The 20,176-nt window shown below is 28.7% G+C and overlaps 2 protein-coding genes across 3 annotated transcripts in view; one reads left to right on the top strand and one right to left on the bottom strand.

Annotated features, from left to right (window-relative positions):
* Positions 1-246: 246 nt before the first annotated feature.
* On the bottom strand, positions 247-7,873 carry LOC124494830 (ribonucleoside-diphosphate reductase large subunit-like). Of its 2 annotated transcripts, XM_075729671.1 has the most exons (5): positions 7,548-7,873; positions 3,779-3,849; positions 2,863-2,988; positions 1,024-2,805; positions 247-964 (listed from the first exon to the last, which is right to left on the bottom strand). In XM_075729671.1, exons 2-5 carry the CDS (start codon positions 3,800-3,802, stop codon positions 431-433), a joined length of 2,466 nt encoding a protein of 821 aa, XP_075585786.1. In that variant the 5' UTR covers positions 3,803-3,849; positions 7,548-7,873; the 3' UTR covers positions 247-430. The 2 variants fall into 2 exon arrangements, with proteins under 2 accessions (XP_075585786.1, XP_046914056.2); XM_047058100.2 differs by lacking the exon at positions 7,548-7,873 and having other exon boundaries at positions 336-964; positions 3,779-3,858.
* An 8,244-nt stretch (positions 7,874-16,117) lies between these two features.
* LOC124494452 (uncharacterized) overlaps positions 16,118-20,176 on the top strand; it is a 46,133-nt gene continuing 42,074 nt past the window's right edge. Inside the window, exon 1 of the mRNA XM_075729088.1 lies at positions 16,118-16,615. The gene's annotated coding sequence lies outside the window, so the exon portion shown is untranslated. The remainder of the gene's footprint in view (positions 16,616-20,176) is intronic.

The raw sequence follows: 20,176 nt of genomic DNA, 5'->3' as shown, positions 1-20,176 counted from the left end.
TGTATTTTGAAGGTCATCATAACATCATATACACACACCGGCTTTTTTTTGCATACACAGTTATTAAATGTGAAGGGCTACAGCTCATTTTTACATATTCATATATAAATTATAGTAATTCAGATGCAAAAATTTGTTTAAAATAAAAAAAAAACACATAATCGTCATCGATAGTAAAATAATGGCGGACACGTCATCCACTGTTTGACAAAATCATTATCATGATGATGATCACACATCAAATGGTTTGACCATTTTGATTTATATATTTAAATATATAATGGACAAAAATATGCATTTTTCAGGTAAATTTGGTAGACATCAAATCAATCAAATTCAATCATATAATCAAATCATTATTCAATTACAATTGATTACAGCATTAGATAATTGGCAATGTCATTTTTAATATTATTATTATCGAAATGATTTATGAACTACACAATAGACAAGCATCCTTATTGGCCAATGAACATTCAAGTTTAGCTAATGCTAATTCTCTTTCTTCACGTGTTTTATTCATTGTAAAATCACCTGAATTTTTATCATTATTACCATCGTTTACGTCATTTGGCTCTTGTATTTCTTCTGTTATACGTATTTTTGTTTTATCCACCGTAAATTGTATAGCCTGTGCAGCCGGTTTCGTACGTAAATAATACATTCCGGTTTTCAATCCTGAACGCCAACCAAAAAAATGCATTGATGTCAATTTCGTAATATTTGGCTCGGCAAAATGAATGTTTAATGATTGACTTTGATCAATGTATGCACCACGATCAACAGCCATCTGGACAATTGTTTTCTGTGATATTTCCCAAACAGTTTTGTATAGATCTCGGATATTCTTCGGAATACTATCAATATTCTGTACTGAACCTTGTGAAGATATTATTTTCATTTTAAGTAAATTATTCCAAAGACCTAATTCGGTTAAATCACGTATAAGATGAGGATTGACAATCTAAAATCGTAGAAAAATATGAAATTTAAATAGAAAAAATTGTCAGAAAATAAACAAACCTGAAATTCTCCGGAAAGAACACGTCTTGTGTATATATTACTTGTATATGGTTCAAAAGATTCATTGTTCCCAAGAATTTGTGCTGTCGAAGCTGTAGGCATTGGAGCTACAAGCAAACTATTTCGTATACCATGTTTTGCGATTCGAGCTTTCAAATCGTTCCAATTCCAAAGAGATGTTGGTTGACGATTCCACATGTCAAACTGTAGAATACCTTTAGATACTGGTGATCCTTCATACGTTTCATATGGACCATTTCGTTCAGCCAATTCACAACTTGCTTCTAATGCACCATAATAAATTGTTTCAAAAATCTGAATATTGAGCAATCGAGCTTCTTCACTTTCGTATGGATAACGCATTAGAATGAATGCATCGGCCAAACCTTGAACACCGATACCTATCGGTCGATGTCGAAGATTCGAATATCGAGCTTCCGGTACGGGATAATAAGTAACATCAATAACTTTGTTTAGATTACGAGTGACAACCTTAACAATCGATTTCAATTTTTTAAAATCATAGATTCGATTTTTATGATCAACGAATTTGTTCAAAGCAATCGAGGCTAAATTACAGACAGCAATTTCATCTTTAGATGAATATTCCACAATCTCCGTACAAAGATTAGAACATTTGATTGTACCAAGATTTTGTTGATTTGATTTACGATTACAATGATCCTTATAAACCATATACGGTGTGCCAGTTTCGATTTGTGATTCAATAATGGAAAACCAAAGATCACGAGCACGACATTGTGATCGATATCGTTTTTCATTTTCATAATGTTCATATAGCTTTTCAAATTCTTCACCCCAACAATCAAATAATCCAGGACATTCATTCGGACACATCAATGACCACATTGCATCTTGATCCACACGTTTCATGAATAGATCAGGAATCCAAAGGGCATAAAATAAATCACGTGCACGTAATTCTTCGGATCCGGTATTTTTACGAAGATTTATAAAATCAAAGATATCCGAATGCCATGGTTCTAGATATATGGCAAATGCTCCAGGACGTTTGTTGCCACCTTGATCAACATATCGAGCCGTATTATTGTATACACGTAACATAGGAACCAAGCCATTAGAAAATCCATTCGTACCGGCAATATAACTACCAGAAGATCGGATACAATGAACATTAAGACCAATACCGCCAGCTGATTTTGAAATAATGGCACAATTTTTAAGGGTATCATATATACCTTCAATACTATCAGCACTCATAGTAAGCAGAAAACATGATGATAATTGTGGCCGTTTTGTGCCGGCATTAAACAATGTAGGTGATGCATGTGTAAACCAATTTTCAGAGATTAAATTATACGTTTCAATGGCGGCATCGATATCATTACCATGAATACCAATAGCACAACGCATTAACATATGTTGGGGTCGTTCGACAACCTTGTCGCAAATTTTGAGCAAATAACTTCGATATAATGTTTTGAAACCAAAATAATTGTAATTAAAATCACGATCATAGATTATGGCAGAATTAATACGTTCAGAATTGGCCATTATAATTTCATAAATTTCTTTCGATATAATTGGAGTGGGTTGACCAGTATGTTCATTGATCGTTGTATATAAATCATGAATAACATCGGAGAAATTTTTTTTTGTTTCTTTATGTAAATTTGATATAGCTATTCGAGCGGCAAGAATGGCATAATCAATATGTTCAGTGGTCAACGTGGCTGCAATTTCTGCTGCTAATTCATCCAATTCTTTTGTTGTAACACCAGAATATAATCCAGACATTACCTATTTAAATAAAAACAATTTTCAATACAATGAATATTTAGTTTTACTTTCACTTACTTTCATCGTAATGATGGTTGGATCAACGAATTGCATGTTCAGTCCATAACAAAGTTTTCTCACACGTGATGTTATCTTATCGAACATGACCGATTCTTGGTGGCCATTTCGTTTGATCACAAACATCTTGATAAAATATAAAGAAAAACAAAAAAAAAAAAAAAAAAAATAGTAAAAACACTAAAAAAATATATAAAATTCAGAACAAATAGCTACAGCTGTTCATGGCACATGCATGCATGTATGCGAAAATATCCCAAACAATGGTCCAATATATTTTCTGCGCCAAAACGAATTGGGACAGACAGCATGACACTCATTGAATTTGGCGCTCTAATAATACCGTTCATTGAAGTTGTTACGGAATAGTCATTGTTTTCATCAATCATCAAACGAATATAAGTATTATTCATTTTCCTATTTTTTATTTTCATGTGTGTGAAATTAATATATTTCAAGTTTTATTCTAATCATTTATGGAAAAATCAAATGAATGATTGGTTCATAATATCAAATGGAATCGATGAACTGTGTACACCACTTTTTTCAACAATCTTTAAAATGAATTTTTTACTATGAATAATCTATATTTGAATTATTGGATCTTTTGCTGCTTGTTTACAAGATATTATTGACTATATCAGATATTTTTATTCTTTGATCTTGTGGAATTTTTGTTTTCACTTATTATTCACCATTTGGCATGTCTCATTAATCTGTCCAATGGAATGTTTGATATGAAATAAAATGAATTATCGATTCCAGTATTTTTGAACCATTCTTTCGGAATAAAGCGAATGTGCAAATAAACGATTTCATCGATTGATCTTTTACAACCATATATAGAATGGATGGATATAATTTGATCGTATGATATGACCAAATTGAAAATTGAGTTTGCATAGAGTATACTCACATTGTTTCTATCGGTCCAATTCATGTTCCAATCTAAATCTCTTCCTATGAATGTCCTTAAGTATTTTGAATCTAGCAACATGAAGAACGAAAAAAAAACGAAAAAAAAAATCAAATCAAACATTGAAATGATGATGATAATGATACAGATGTTCAATTTCACAGCGAACTGTACATTCCATTATACCGACACAAATTCATTTCCATTCGAATTCGAACACACACATATACACAAAGATTTATTCATCATTTTCATGGCAAATCCTGTTTTTTGCCAAGTTTTCGGATTTTCGTTTTTGTTTTTGTTTTTTTTTTTGGCTGTCAGATTTTTTTTTACTTTTTTTTCATTCGTTATCTACACAATTTGTTTGCTTTATTCAAGCGAAAAGAAAATTCGATTCCAATGATTTGGTCATCTTTAATTGTTTTCCCATTGACGATCATTGTATATTTTGTTGTTGTTTTTGTTTTTTTTGCTTGTTTATTTCAAGAATCGTATCTTCATTCTTCAACAAGGGAAATTTTTTATTTTTTTTATTTTATTCTCTCGTTATTGTGTTGCATGTTGGTTTCAGGCCAATTTTGATCACCAAGCTAATAATTGCAATGAAATTTTCTTTTTTTTTGTTGGATGGTTGGTTGGTTGGTTCGTTGTTTTTCCTTTCCATTGAATAAGATTCGATCGAGTGGGCAAATTTTTTTTTGTCTTGGTTTGTTTCGTTATTTGTCCCAAATTGGTTATCAAGCAACTTTGTTTTCGTTTTTGTTGTTATTTTGTTTTGAAGACAAATTCCGTCACTATTAGTAGTTGTTATTTTTTTTTGTTATATTGTTAATATTGTTATATTATTAATTTTCGAAAATGAAATCTATATCGATCACCAACCCGATGACCAACACAACAACTACTATCCACAAATATCGAATTGAAATGTTAGTCCATCCGGTTTTGGTCGATTGTTTGATATATATATAAATTAATTGTGGCATACTCAGTAGACATGAAGAACGTTTGTTTTCGAGATCAAAATAAAGAAAGAAATTGGAGATAGAAAGAAATCGATACAACAAAATGTAAGAATCGGACAAGGAATCCCACTTAAGTTGAAAATAATTTCATTTCTAACTAATAGTGGAAATATTAAGGGTGGGCAATAAAATTAGAATCGGGATCGAATTTCGTATTTTCGATTTAATTTTTGGTTTGTTTGAAAGCGCGATTTTTTTTCTCTCTGGTTTGAGTTGATGAAAAAGTTTCCACAATAGAAGATGATGATTTGAATTGTTTGTTTTTTCATAATTTTTGTCAAAAAAAAAAAAAAAAAAAAAAAAAAAAAAAAAAAAAAAAATACGTGACAAACGTTTTGTTTTATCTATTTTGTTGTATTTATATATGTAAAATGTTTGCTGATCCATCTTAATTTTTTTTTAAATTTATTTATTGGTTTTAACATTTTCATACGAATTTTTTTTCTTCTTTTGATGAGAATCCATTTCATTTGGATTTTCTTTGCCAAGTAACGACAACGACAACGACGACGACGACAGCAACTATAATAACATACATATATTATCAAACAACATACATTGAAAATTGTTTGAAAATAGAGAGGAAAAAAGAGAATTTCCTAAAAGAAATGATGATCCATTTTTATTATAAAACATGATATACCACTCACTAAAATACATGCTTTTGCTGTTCTTCGTTTTTTTTAGGAACAAGATTGTAGAAAGAACTAACAAAAAAAAAATTGAGCATAGAACAGAGAAATGAGTGTGACCATTCGAATGGTTCCATTTCTTTGTTGTTGTTGTTTCGAATATTGTTGTGATTCTGGTTTGGCCGGTCGAATAAAAAAAAAAAAAAGAAATATGAAAAGACAAAATGTAAATATGTCGAAATGAGAATAGTTAGATTTGAAAAGAACAGTGGAAAAAACTTTATCCATGATGATTATGATGATGTTATACGAGAACAAACAACAAACAAACAAACGCCAAAACCATGATGATATTTTTTTTTCTCTTGCCAAAAGTTTGTACCAAACATAAAAATTTTTCTAGTCTCATGCCTGTGGGGTGAAGGAGAGGGAGTTATTATCTTTCATTTGGAATCATTTTTTTTTTTGTTGTTGTTGTTCCTGAATTCTTATAAAAATTCTATTATTTTGTTCTATTAGGTGTTTTGTCTTGCTGTCTTTGTGTGTGTGTGTGTTCTTTGTGCGCGAAATTATATTCAAAGAAAAAATTGACTTACAAATTTTTTTTCTATAATATTTTGTTCCAAAATTTTGGATTATTTGAATTGTTTTTATTTCCATTGATATCAATCCAGCGACCACAGTTCTCTTCAAACATTCAATTTATAATGGTTTAATGTTACAAAATTTTTTTTTAGAGAAAAAAAACTCAAAATCAATAACCGTTATCACTATAACTATGGTCGTTTGTGTGTGTGTGTGTGTGGATAAAGAAAAAACTTTTTCTTAAACAAAGAAATGAAAAAAAAATTACATTTTGGTCATTGGATCATCATCATTGTGTGTGTGTGTGTGTGTGTATGTTGGGTCCATGAGCATGGCGACAATCAACTGCAGATAAATTTTCATCAAAAGAATAGTGAGAAAAAAAGTTGTCTCTCATCGGTCGGTTTATTCGAGCGTTTGAAGAAAAAAAAAACACAAAGTCACAACTGCTAAAAAAAAGTTTCATGACGAAATTTTTTCTGTTCTGGCATTCTGTGAACTGACAACTTTTTAATTTAACTTCTTTTCTTTTTAGCAAGTTTCTTGTTCTTTGGGTTTGTTGTTGTTGTTGTTGTTGTTGTATGTATATATGTATGGACTAAAAATTCTTTCTTATCCAATCTTTTCTTATGGTCTATTCAGAAACAAAAACAATTTTTATAGAATTTTCTCATTTTCAACCCAGAATGCGGCGGGGGGGAGTGTTGAGTACCAAAAACAAAGATAGAATGAAAGTTTTAAAGTCCATTCAATGAATGAATCTTTAGTGTCCATTGGTATATGGTTTGTCTACATTATTTATATATGAAAACAAAATAGAATTTATTTGATTCATTTCATTTTTTTTCTTTCTTCATACATATTCTTGATTTTGAAACATTTCACATGGTTGACATTTTAAGAATGTCTATGTGTACAAGTTTATCTTTAAGCGTATTACTTTATTACTATTTCGCTTTACAACATATCGATATTCTTTTTTTTCATGGCTTGTTTTTCTCATCACCATCATTATCATCATTAAAGTTTGTTTTCAAGAATTGTTTTCCAGAATTTAATAATTTATCATTAAATTGCAATGAGAACATTAAAAATTAATTAATAATCAAATGTGAAGTTAAGAAATTGTTTTTCATCAGAATTTTGTATGGTCGACAAATGTGCAAATTGGCAAAATAAGATGGAAACAAAATTCTTAAAGCAAAAACCAAAAAAAAAAATAAAACGAAAAAAAAACTTTGTTTGACTATATACTGCTGTTTAGTGTTTACTTTATAGATTTTAGTCATTTTCTATCGTGATCAGAATTCGGATTCGATTCCATTTCATTCGAGAATGTGGATTGACCGTATTTCAATAACCTATTTGTTTTTATGATTATGGTTTCGATTCGCATTTCAAAGTTTTCAAAGTCATCCGAATCAAAAATAATAGTTTCAATAATGATTATTGTTGATGTGAACGAAAATAAAAATCTTTTTACGAATTTTTCCGCTAAAGGGCCACTGAAAAAAAAAGCTTTACCTTTGACAATAACGATAACAATAACAATAACGAAATATTGAAAATGTGCTAAATGTTTATTATTCGATTACGATCGTTGATATTTTTATTTTTTTTTTTTGTTGGTTCGATTACAAACTTTAAATGGATGAATTTTGTTTGTTTTTGTTGTTGTTGATACAATTCAAAATTCCAATAAATTGCACAATCATAGCTTTTCAAATGAGAAATCAATAGTCGTTTTCATCACTCACAGAGGTTAATGATTATGATGATGATTTTTCTTTTGTTAAAATTCATCATCATCATCATCGTCATCATATAATGAATGAATTCAATGAAATGTCTACCATTAAATTGAATGGATACACTTACTAACTGGATCATTGTACATCATTCGGATGGCAATTTTTTTTATTGTTCCTTCCAATCGATTGATTATTTTGTCGTTTTGATTTAGATTTTATTATTTTCTAGATAGCAACAACAACAACAACAGCAACAAAATTTAAATGAAATTTAACGTCATTATTATCATATGCACAAATCACAATGGATTAAATTGTTAAATGATTTTCAAACCGGATACACAGTCTATTGAAATGTACAATTATTTTTATTTTTATTTTTTTGCCATTACATTGAATTTGATTTTTAGCAGTAAAAAACTTCATTTCCGTCTTCTTTTTTTTGATAACCAATCGTAAATGTATTTCAAATCAAATTTTTTTTTGTTTTGTTTCTCTTCTACATTGTCTGTCTGAAACATTTGTAACGAAATCACAAATCAAGAATGTGAACATAAAAAAAATCTAAAGAAAAAAAAACTTGTCAGAATTTGTCAGTGATAACTACTAACAATAATGAGAAAAAAGAACAAGAATAAGAATTTCAAAAGACGATTTGTCTTGCTCGATTCGTTGTCTAAATTCTATCCACTAACAGAACTAAAAGAATACGAAAGAAAAAAAATTAGTGAAACCAGAATGATTTCGGTCCATTCGTCTTCTTTTTTTTTTTGCTCTGTCATTATTATTATTATTATTATTATTATCCAACAGTTTGAATGAACGCATTCAAAATGAAAAAAAATTCGAAAAAAATACAGAAAAGCACAAACTTTAAGAATTAAAATGATAAAAAGGGCCAAAACAAAAATTTCTTCTCATAATAAAGATTTTTTTTTTGCTCCCTCCCCGAATTCCATCCGGAAACATCAGTTTCATCATGAATCTTAGATGAACAACGATTTTATATTTGCAAATTGATGGAATCTCATTTAACAAAAAAAAAACATTTTCTTGAATTTTCAAAAATTCATTTTGGAACATTATATTTTTTTTAAATGGAAATAAATTAATTTGATTGCCAAATTACTATTATATTGATATTCTCCATAATGTTTATGCCATGATTATGATGATGATGCATTTTGAATGTTTTTTTTTCTCCTGAAAAAAAATCCATTGTCTAAATATTGAAAATTGTCAATCTGGTTCAACTGATGCAAATCTCTCATGTTTATATTTATATGCATAATAATAATAAAATCAATTGGAATCAATAGGCGCCTTTTTTTTGTATATTTGGAAAATGGACACAAACATAACTGAATTTTAGCAAGAAAATTTTCAAGTTTTCTATTTTAATTACGGTGAATTTTGTTTTTTTTTCTCTCTCTCTCACTCTCAATATTTATTTTGGCTAAATTTCAAACGTGCTTCATACAATAATAATAATAATCTAATATCACATCATGGACATAAACCAAATAAACTCTCTAAAAATTTTTTATTTTGAATTTTTGTTTCCCATTTTTCGGTTTGTTTATTTCTGCATGGTTCAAATTTTTTTTTGTATAGAATTTCTTTTACTCTCTATTTACATTTTTTTTTGCTGCTGGAATAAAAGAGTTGGATTGAAATTTTCATTTTTATTTGGTTTTATTTTGTCTTCTCTGTAAACTCATTAAATGATCTCAACCATGATGATGATGATGAGATCTATGCGTATTATGAATATCAATTTTCATTTTTTTTTCTTCTTTGTTTTGTTTTGGTGCATGAATATACAGAGGGAAAAAAATTTTTCATAAAAATCTCTTCTAAATAGCATGAATAAACATTATTCTTTGATAGAATTTTTTTTTTTTTTGCTACTACAACACTATTTCAGATCTTTTGTCTATAGAACAATATACATACATTATTATCATGATAATAATAATGATGATGATGATGATATGAATCATTTTTTCCAAAAGATTTAAAATAGATTGTCAATTATTGTTTGTTGTTGTTGTTGTTGAACGATAATATTTATTAACAACAACAGCAGCAACAACAACAGCAACAACAACAACAACAACAACAACAACACCGTTAAAACATCCAAAATAAATAGAAACTTTTCAACGCTAGATTGGTTGTGAATATGGGTATTTTCACCATTTCCGGCAATTGGCAAATCATGAATTTTATTTTGTGTTTTGTGTTTAAAGTGTTTATTTCTGTTGTTTGTTTGTATGTCCACTGTATATTAATTGAAGCATAAAATTATTTCATTTGTTTCATTTGGCTGGTTTTGTTGTCCATTCTATTTTCATATATTTTACTTGTCATCATCAAAACATCACATATTTTCGCTTTGGTTATTTGTTATTGTTATTTTTTTTGTTCAATTTTTCTATGAATAAATAAATAATCATCAACTATGTGCATAACCTCAATCCCATCCCACAAAAAAAAATCATTTCCTTTCAAGCTACCACATGTCATATGTCATAGAGCTGGATGGATATTATGCCTGTCATCCGATAGTTATTTCCATTTCCGTTTCATTGATTATCTATGACATTTGACACACATACATTACTCCTTCACAACTATACATTAACCCGTGATGATGAACAAGCAATAATGCAAGCAAATAGAAAAAAATGAATTGTCGAATTCTAGGGATTCCATTTTTACATACATATCCGTTGAGAAACAAATAAAAAAAAACAATAGAAATCAACCAACCAACATTGAAAATATGCCCATTGTATATGATAGTTGATTGAAAATGTAAAAAAAAAGTTATTCTTCATTCAAGCTTGAATTCTTCTTTTTTATTCCCTTTATTTTGTCTGTCTGTATTTCAACTCTGTCTGCTTTTCATTCGATGCTATGCTAGACCATACTATAATTTTTGTTCATCCATTCCATTCTTTAGCACATACATAGACATAAGCAGCATATAATTCAAATTTAATTGATGGACGTTTTTACTGTTTTCTATGCATATACACACACACACACATATAGATGCCTGTCAATGCATTTGAATCGTGTGCATGTTTTTACATCACATACATAGTTCCCATTCTTCTTCGTTTTTTTTTCTTTTGCTTTTGCGTTTTTTTTTTTATTCTACATTTCCTTCCAAATGTTTGTACACGAGTTCTTGGGATAATAGATAGGATTTCAACCGACCAGAAAATCAGTCATCATTCACATTTATACATTACGCATATTACAGACAGACAAATCGTCTTTTTTTTTCGTCTTCGTCATCATCCAACATCAATCGTTCAATATTATTAAAGTAATCGAATGTCGATTCTATCATCTTTGGCCACTTTTTTTTCATTCTTCCAACATACACACATATCTTGATATGACTACGGCCATTTTGTCGTTATTTTTCCATTGAATTTGTTTGGAATGTGTTTGTTGTTGATGGAAAATGTATGCGAAAAAAAATATATTTTTTTTCATTTTTATTTCGGAACAATACCCATTGGGTATGCATTTGACATGAACAACCCAAATAAAAAAAAAACGAAAGAAGAAAAAACGATGACGATGATCATCATAACGGCCTGTCATAGTTTTTTTTTCTTCCTTCTTCTCGGTTGTTTAATAATACAGCACAAAAAAAAATCGAAATGTTGATGCTGATAATGGTTAGCCTGCTGATTTTTTGTTTTTATATATTTTATTATTATTTGCAATCAAATAAACACAAAAAACATTATTTGTCCTAAAAGTTTTTTTTTCTGTTTGTTTGCCGTACGTCATCTATGAATAAATTATTCAAAATAATAGCATCAATTTGCCATTCAATTATAATTTTTTTTTCTTTCAAACTCGCGAAAAAAAAAATTATTTTACAATTCGTCAAGTTTTCTTGTTTGTTTTTTTTTTGTTTTGTTTATTTCTATATATAGAGCACGTTTTCATGATATGAAACACAGGAGTACTTTTTGTTTCGATTCGCTTTATCACACAAAACTTTGATACCGAAACGAAGAAAAAAAAATTCCATTCTTTTTTTTCCATCAATATCATCATGATTACAAGAAACAACCATAGATTAAGTTGTAGGTATTAAATTGTTTCATATGGAAACAACTATCTTTGGATTCAATCTTTTCTTTCTTTTTTTTGTTTTGTTTTGTTTTTTGACATGCTCCATCTTCATACACTATCTCTCTCTCTACATGCATCGTTCGTTTGTTGTATTGAATTTGAATTTTAATCCACAACTGCCATAAGAAAAATCGATCAAAAACAGGATTCTTTATTTGAGAAAAAAAACTTTCAATCTACTTTCTGCTTCTTTCTTCTTGCTTTTCTTTCTTCATCGATTTTTTTTTGATCTATGTTGTTGTTGTTTTGTTATTGTTAAAATAAAAATGTAAACAACTACAACGACAACAACAACAACAACAATCGACACATTTATTTGTCACCTCTTCCTTTAACGAATGAATACTATGATGACAAACAAATTGAGAAAAAGTTGAATCGCTTTTTTTTCTATTTGTCGCTAATGCGATACGCGTATTCAGTTTTTTCATCATTTCTATCAACGAAAAAAAAAACAAATTCAAAATCAAAAGATTTTTTTTTTCTTTTCTCTCCTACCTACGATTCATACATTTCAAAAAAAAAGATAACAAGAGAAAAAAATGAAATTTTTTTTTAATGCAATTTTATTTGCATACACTTAACTGGTCTGGCATCGTACACATACACCAACCAAAAAAAAAAACCAATTCCTGCAATGTCTACAATGGAAGATTCAAAAATTTATTGAAGTCTCCATTCTTTCTATGTCTCTCATTTTTGAAAATAAAATCGAACAAACACAAACACACACATTTATAAATAATAAATTTTCATCATCATTCAAATCTAAGGAAAAATATTTGAATATTTCTCTCTCACTCTATTTCTTTGTTGTTGCTCTTTTTCTTTTATATAATAATCATGACCATAATAATAATATTCTGTAAAATTCAGAATTCCTGATTATATATTCTGATTGATGTTATTTTTTTTTATTATATTGTTCACTGTTTTCCTGATTAGGATGATGATGATGATGATGGTGATGTTGGCGGCGGTAGTAATGAAAAATGAATGTCCATACTTGAATTTTATGAATGAAATGAATTCATTCATTCATTCATTCATCATCTTATTTGGCCTTTTTTTCATTGTTTCGTTCATCTTAAAAGAAGATCTACCTTGAGAATACCTGTGATGATGATGTGTATGTGTGTGTGTGCACGCTTTTTTTTTTTTTTTTTTTTTGAATATTTATTACTAGACATGATAATGATGACATGAGCTATTTCTACATAAGAAATTTTTTTTTATGTTTATTTTTATTCATTCAAAATAGATATGCACAGAATATATTTGAAAAATGAATTTTATATCCGTCGGATTTTTTTTTCTCCTTCATATTCATTCATATATTGTCATTTTGTTGTTGTTGTTTCATTTTGCTTGATAGTTGTTGTTGGTTTGGATATTGTGTGTGTATGTGTGTGTGTTGAAATAGCAATAACGATGAAAAGGCCAAGAAACGAGCTTATTTTCAACAATTCCCATGATATTTTTTTTTGCTGCTGTTTTTTCTATACTTTTTTTTCTCTTCCTTTCTTTTGGTCGCGAATAATATTATGTGTGTGCGAATGATTGTTTGCCATCCGTTGTCGTGAAGCTTAAACATTATGGGGTTTTTTTTCTATTATTTGGATCAAACATTTCATTTTTCCTTTCTTTTGGTTGATTTTTTCCACTTCCTTTTTTTATGTTATATATTTTCTTACTTCTTTTCTTTTTTTTTTTTTTTTTTTTGGTGAATCAGCCACAATGAAAATGACTAGATGATTGACTATAAAAATTATTGTATACGGGAATCGTCAACATTTTTTTTCATCCATTTTTTTTTTTCATTAATAATATCAACATCAACAATAATAATGATGAAACTAGGGTTATGTGGGAATTGTGAAATTTCAATTTTTTTTCACTCCGATTCTTCTATTTAAAGTTTTAAATGGAATTGTAAGGCATTTTTTTTTTGCTTTTGCTTTTGCTTTTGATATTCGTTTGGGATTCCAACAATTCTTTATATATGGTTTATATAACAACGTACAACGAGAGAGAGAGAGAGAGATTGTCGAAAGAAAGCAAGGGAGATAATGATGATGAAAAAGAATCAAACGTCGAAATAACGTTTTTCAAACGACCAACCACTAAAACTAGACTTTTTGAAATTGTTATTTTTTCCTTGGCTCTCAATCATTTTTTTTTTCGTCGGGATTGTTGGCGAAAACGACAAGAGACTAGAATCTTTAGGATACAATTGTTGTTGTTGTTGTTGTGCACACACTAACAAAACCTAAAAAAAAGGAGAAAAAGATGACGGAACACACACACACATACTAAGAGACTGGATTCCATTCGATTCCATTTATCATTCATACATGAATGATAAAATTGTTTTTTTTTTTTTTTGCTTTCAAATTCACAATTACATCAATGTAGCAAAAGCAGCCCATAACTTCTTGACAGAAATTTTTCAGAAAATGAAAAAAAATGGCAAATAAATAAATTTTTTTTTTCACTTTTCTTCCGAGATGAATCGAATGTAAAAAAAAATCATCAAATTCAATTCACCATGACCATACACATTAATTCTAAATATTTGTGTTTGTGAATAAAAATCGATTATTTTGCATAATCATCATCATCATCATCAATAATGATGCTAAATCTTCCATCATAATAGTCTGTGTTTTCTGAATAATTGTTTCACATTACAATTTGAATAGAAAGAATCATCAATTGTGTACAAAATGATAAAATGATGATCATGATGATTCACTATAGGGATTCTATGATAGTAGTAGTATGTTTAACAAAAAAAAAGCCAAAACAAAATAAAACTAAAATTCCATTCAATTTCGATGATGATGATGATGATGATCACAATCATAATGATAATGAGATGGTCGTTTAATTAATGGTAAATGGTGGAAGAAAACAAAACAAAACAAAAATTTTCATTTGAATACGGAATATATTCATTTCAAGAAGAGAGAGAGAGACAGAAAAAAATACAGTCATCCACTAATTGAACACACATTTTTATAAGTATCATTCGATTTTTTTTTGTTTTATACTGTCGTTGTTGTTGTTATTACTTTCAAATTTGTATCTTTGAATCCGATTTGATTCGCTCTGATGGCGCCCAGATTTTTGTTTCATCTCCTTCTTTTTTTTGAATTTGTTTTGTTTTGTTTTTTTTTGTAGTTTTGGATACTATACAAACCAATTTATACTAATTAAACGAATGAAACATCCCCGAACATATAAATGTTTTATTTGTTTTTCCTTTCTTCAATTATACTTGTATAGATATGATCTTTTTGGTTCGACATGGCTAAGAATATTCTGTATGTTTTTTTTTCTTGTCTTATCCACTTCTTTTTTTTTGCTGACCGACATTTATATATTCATGATATATTTTTCTTTAACATTTTGATTTTCAAAGATATGTGAAACGAGATGGTAAATCCTGAAAAAAAAGATGTGTTTAGATATATTGTGAATAACGGGGAAAAAAAATTCTTTTTTTTTACAATACTAACCCTTACATTTTTGCTACTAGCATTTTTTTTTTTTTTTTTTTTTTGGATCTCTTTGCCAATTTCACCACTCTGTGGCATTCAACCACATTTGATCCAATTGTTTTGAATTGTTTTTTTTATCTTTTTTTTTTTGGTTGTGTTTTTCTTGTTTAAGAAGAAGGAAAGAGGTGGGGAGGGGGGAATTTTGAAAAAAACGATTTTTCTTTTCATTCATACTGTTATTGTATATACTACACCATGTGCTCTTTGTGAATATGTGGGCTGCATGTATAACATATAATAAAATGAAAAAAAAAAATTCCAAAGATGTGATGTGTTTGATATGTGTACGTCTGGTGTGCGTTTGTGTAATGGACCACTTTTTTTTCTTTCACTATCCCCACTCAATAGATGAATTCGGTCTCAATATACATACCATACATACATACATGCAGACAGAAACATTTTTTGGATTTTCAGAAAAATTGCTCTGCGCATAACCCTAAAGAATTTTTTTTTATTCTGTTTGGGTTCTTTTGTGTGCATGGCATCTGAGTTTGTATCCTCAATGATGATGATGATGATGATGATGACGAATACGACGTCAAAACTATTCCGGTAAAGTAGTAATTCAGCAGCCAGTTATCATTTTGGTCTTTTGCTCTTTCGATGTGTGTGTGTCTGTCAGATTTAAATACTGCAATAAAAGAGATTTTTCTTTTGTGCCAGAAACAAAAACCTAAATTCTAGTTTGCCATTTTTTTCCAGTTTAATAAATATATTGTGTCTCTCATATATTTGTCTATGTTCGGTGGATTATGTTTTTTATTTTTTATTTTTTACAGTTTTATTCAGCTGTCAATATGTTGTTGTGTTTCTGTCTTCGACGTTGTCCAATTTTTTTTAGCCGAAATTTTAGTCTGGTTTCATTTCATTTTTTTTCTAATCGTTAATTGAAATCGATTTTTTATTTGTTCTTTGATCCAGTGTCAAATCAGAATAACAGAAAACAAATTCAAAAAAAAAATTCATCTTTATTCTGGTCCAACATTTTTTTTTTCATTTAATTTCTTGTCATCGTAATTTTTTTTTTGCAATCGATAAACATCATCAACAGAATGCAAGATAAACAAAACATAATTAATTGTTTTATCATTACATGAATATGTCAGTGGTAAGTTTTGATTCAAATTTCAAATTTTTTTTCACATTTTATCATGATGATAGAATTTGAGCTTAATCTAATATAAAATGGCATAAACCGAATGCCAATAGTCAATGTCTAGGTTATATATGGTATCAACAACAAATAGCCTCTGGAATGATCTTTTTTTTCTTTCTTTGAATTATTTTTTTTTCTTGCTATATTCAGAATAAAATTGCTGATTGTTATATGCCATATGTTGTAGTTTGTTTTTTTTTTTTTTTTTTTGGTTATTTTTGGTTTCTTTAGTCTTTTCTGTTTGTTTTTTTCTCTCTTGATATTTTATGTTTTGATGTTCATGTTGAATACACATAAAGATTCTATAATTTTTTTTTTTACTTTGGTTCATAAATAAAATAAAAATCACTAGCTCAAGGGTCATGATTTTTTTTCTTCACTCTCTTCTAGTTCTTGATTCATTCTGTTATGATTCACCAAGTAAAAAAAATGATACCTATCTTATCTAATATTGAATTAATGGTTTGAATCCATATTTATTTTTATATTTATGATCGGAAATCATCGGAAATCGATCGATTTTATTTTCGTTCCCCTTTTTTCTTATTCTTAAATCATCATTTTTTTTATATTTTGGTAAACGATGTATCGAATAATTCCGGAGAATGAAGAAAGAAAAAAAAACATTAAAACAAACTTGACTAATACTTTGAAAATTTCGATTAGATTTTCTTCTGTGGTCCCAGGATAGATGGATAGATAAATCGTTTTTGTAGACCACCTAGTGTTAATACACGCACACACACACACACACATTATACAGCGAATATCACATCAGATTCTCTCTAGAGCATCATTATTATCATGCTATCTTTACCAACCATAACGACGATAGAATCCATCTGTAAGCAAGTGAAAAAAAAGTAGAATGATAGAAGAACTGAATTATATTTACGTCCAGTTAATTGAGAATTAATGATAATAGGCAAACAATTAAAGAAAAATCATGGCGAGAAAAAAAATCGAATAATGAGTTTCACTGTGTGTGTGTGTGTGTGCTTTTGATTATATCCAGGTTTCATGGACTTTGGAACTAAGAAAAAAAAATCTTTTTTTTTCACGCGTCAATCGTTCCAACATCATCAGTAACAGAAATCAGAATATTAACAAACAAAATTATTCTTTTCACACACACACACACACACACACACACACACACACAAACATTATAATAATGTGTTAAAAATAGTTTTCTCATTTTCTATCTATCTGACTGTCTGTCTGTTTTTTTTTCTCTGTACTTAAATCTCATTTTCTGGAACATCTTAACATCAACAACAATAACAACAACAACGACGACGGATGAGATCTAAACGACAATAATAACGAATAGTAACAACAAAGAATACAACAACAAGAAAAAAAAACATGGTAACAATATAGCCCCCAGAACACACATTTAATTAGCTTTTGATGACACACACACACACACACAACACATCAATGCATATAAAATTCTATACTTACTTATTCGTTGTTGTTGTCGTGTTGTTGAATTAAAAAAAAAACTTGTTGTAGTATAATTTCAATCAGAATTCTAGGAAGAAGATGAATAAAAAAGAACAAGTATAAAGTTAAATCAAGAATAATAATAATAATAGAATAGAAAAAAAACTTGGAAATGAACCATCAATTTAAGGAAATCCTTAATTTGCTTTTTTTTGGCGGGGACGGGGGAAGGCGAGTGAGAAAAAAAACCCATCTTTTTTATCCTCCCCAATTTTTTTTTACTCTCTGGTCTTCTCGTTATAGAATAACCTATTATTTTTTTCATAGTTGTTGTTGTTTAGGAAACATTTTACTTTTTTCTTAACACTATTGTTGTTCACACACACACAAACACACCCTACCAAATAAATGTAAGAAATGAAAACGTATACCGGATGTGTTTAGGTTCAGGTGTAAAAAAAATGCAATTCTTGTTCGCCTCATTCACGTTATCGCAAAGTTTACAGTATTTGTGATATGTACCATATTTTTGTTTTCTCTTCTTTCTTAAATATTATAATAATTGCACAGCCATTAAATAAACTACACAGAATCATTTTTGATTTTCATGTACAACTAATATGAATATTAAAAAAAAATTCTTGTTTGCATCCAAATTTAAATTTCTTTTTCTTTCAAAACAAACCTCATTATGACTGTTAGTGCTGTGGAAAATAAAAATTGTCCATGATTAAATTATCGTGAAATTTTCAATTGTTTAACCAACATAAACTTTATATTGATTCAATGCTTCATACTGTTTTTGTTTTTCTCAGGAATCAACGTATTTGTAAATTTTTTTTCTGTTCTTTACAAGAAAAAATAATCTCGATGAATTGAAAATGTTTGGCAAGGAAAGAAAAATAAAATGCATTGATTTCCGAGAATACAAAAGATTTTAGTGAACGAATTGTGTGTGTGTGCGTGTTTGATTCTTTTTTTTACTTGGTTTGTATTGTATTTTGGTTTTTTCCCGTTTGTCGCTTCGGCTTTTTTTTGTGTATTTGAAATTAATGAAACATTAATTTGAAATTACATGAAGAATAAACGAACGAACAAAGAATGAAGAATTAGGGTTTTGTATTTTATTTTTTTTTTATTTCGACTGGTTTTTACATGTGATGGTTTGCCTTCAAGTTTTGGTTGGTGTTGCCTCTTTCTATGGTCTGTTTTTGTGTGAGATTTGTATTTATTTTTCTTTTTTTTTTGTTTCAAATTTAAAATTCTATGCGCCACAATTCTATACAAGCTGAACAATTTTTCTGTTTGCGTCTGGATCATTGTGTAATCGTTCAACAAAAATTTTTGCAATATTTCTGAGTTCATTTTTAAAATCCGGACAAAATTCACGAATAAATTTTGTCAATACTCAATCAATCGATCTTTTTTTTCTTGATAGAAATTTTCTTCTCTAATATCATCATCATCATCATTATCACAAGATCATGATTTTAATTTGGATCCCCATTAAATTGATTGCTTACTCATACATGTTAATGAGATTTTTTTTTCATTCTAAAATGCCCTGAATATAGAATCGGTAGTGGTAATTTAAATTTCTTTGAAAATTGATTTTCTTGTTTGGTAGTCAAACTTTTTTTTCCAAAAAAAAAAAGATTTCCTTCGCAAATCAATATGGATACAGTATGGATTCAATGTAGAATTTTCTCTTTTCTCACTATACATGATAAAACAACGAAAAAAAAAATTTCAAGAATCAATAAAAAAAATTACATGTTTAATTTCAACTGACAAATTGTTTTCTCACTGGACATATTGGAATGATGGGAGAAAAAAAAATTCCATTACTACATGGATATGGAACGTGTCGATCAGTATCCATCATCATCATCATCATCATCATCAACAGCAGCATTAGCATCATATTTAGGTGCTTGCACAGCTGAATAAAAGAAAAAAAAGTGATTACTCTTGCAGAATAATTTTTGGAAATGTACGTAGAGAATATATTCTGATAGGAACAATACATAATCAAATTTTCTCTCTGTTTCTCTCTCTCGATTC

This window comes from Dermatophagoides farinae, chromosome 3 (genome assembly GCF_024713945.1).
Source record: "Dermatophagoides farinae isolate YC_2012a chromosome 3, ASM2471394v1, whole genome shotgun sequence".
NCBI lineage: Eukaryota > Metazoa > Arthropoda > Arachnida > Sarcoptiformes > Pyroglyphidae > Dermatophagoides > Dermatophagoides farinae.
The sequence above is the reverse complement of the archived record's forward strand: the minus strand, read 5'-3'. Positions and strand labels throughout refer to the sequence as shown.

Excerpts from the sequence above, each read along its gene's own strand:
- LOC124494830 (XM_075729671.1), bottom strand. The coding sequence starts at position 3,802 with ATGAATTGGACCGATAGAAACAAT. Across the intron at positions 2,989-3,778 it reads ATTGGACCGATAGAAACAAT|ATGTTTGTGATCAAACGAAA; the intron begins GTGAGTATACTC and ends TATTTTATCAAG. Across the intron at positions 2,806-2,862 it reads CAACCATCATTACGATGAAA|GTAATGTCTGGATTATATTC; the intron begins GTAAGTGAAAGT and ends TTATTTAAATAG.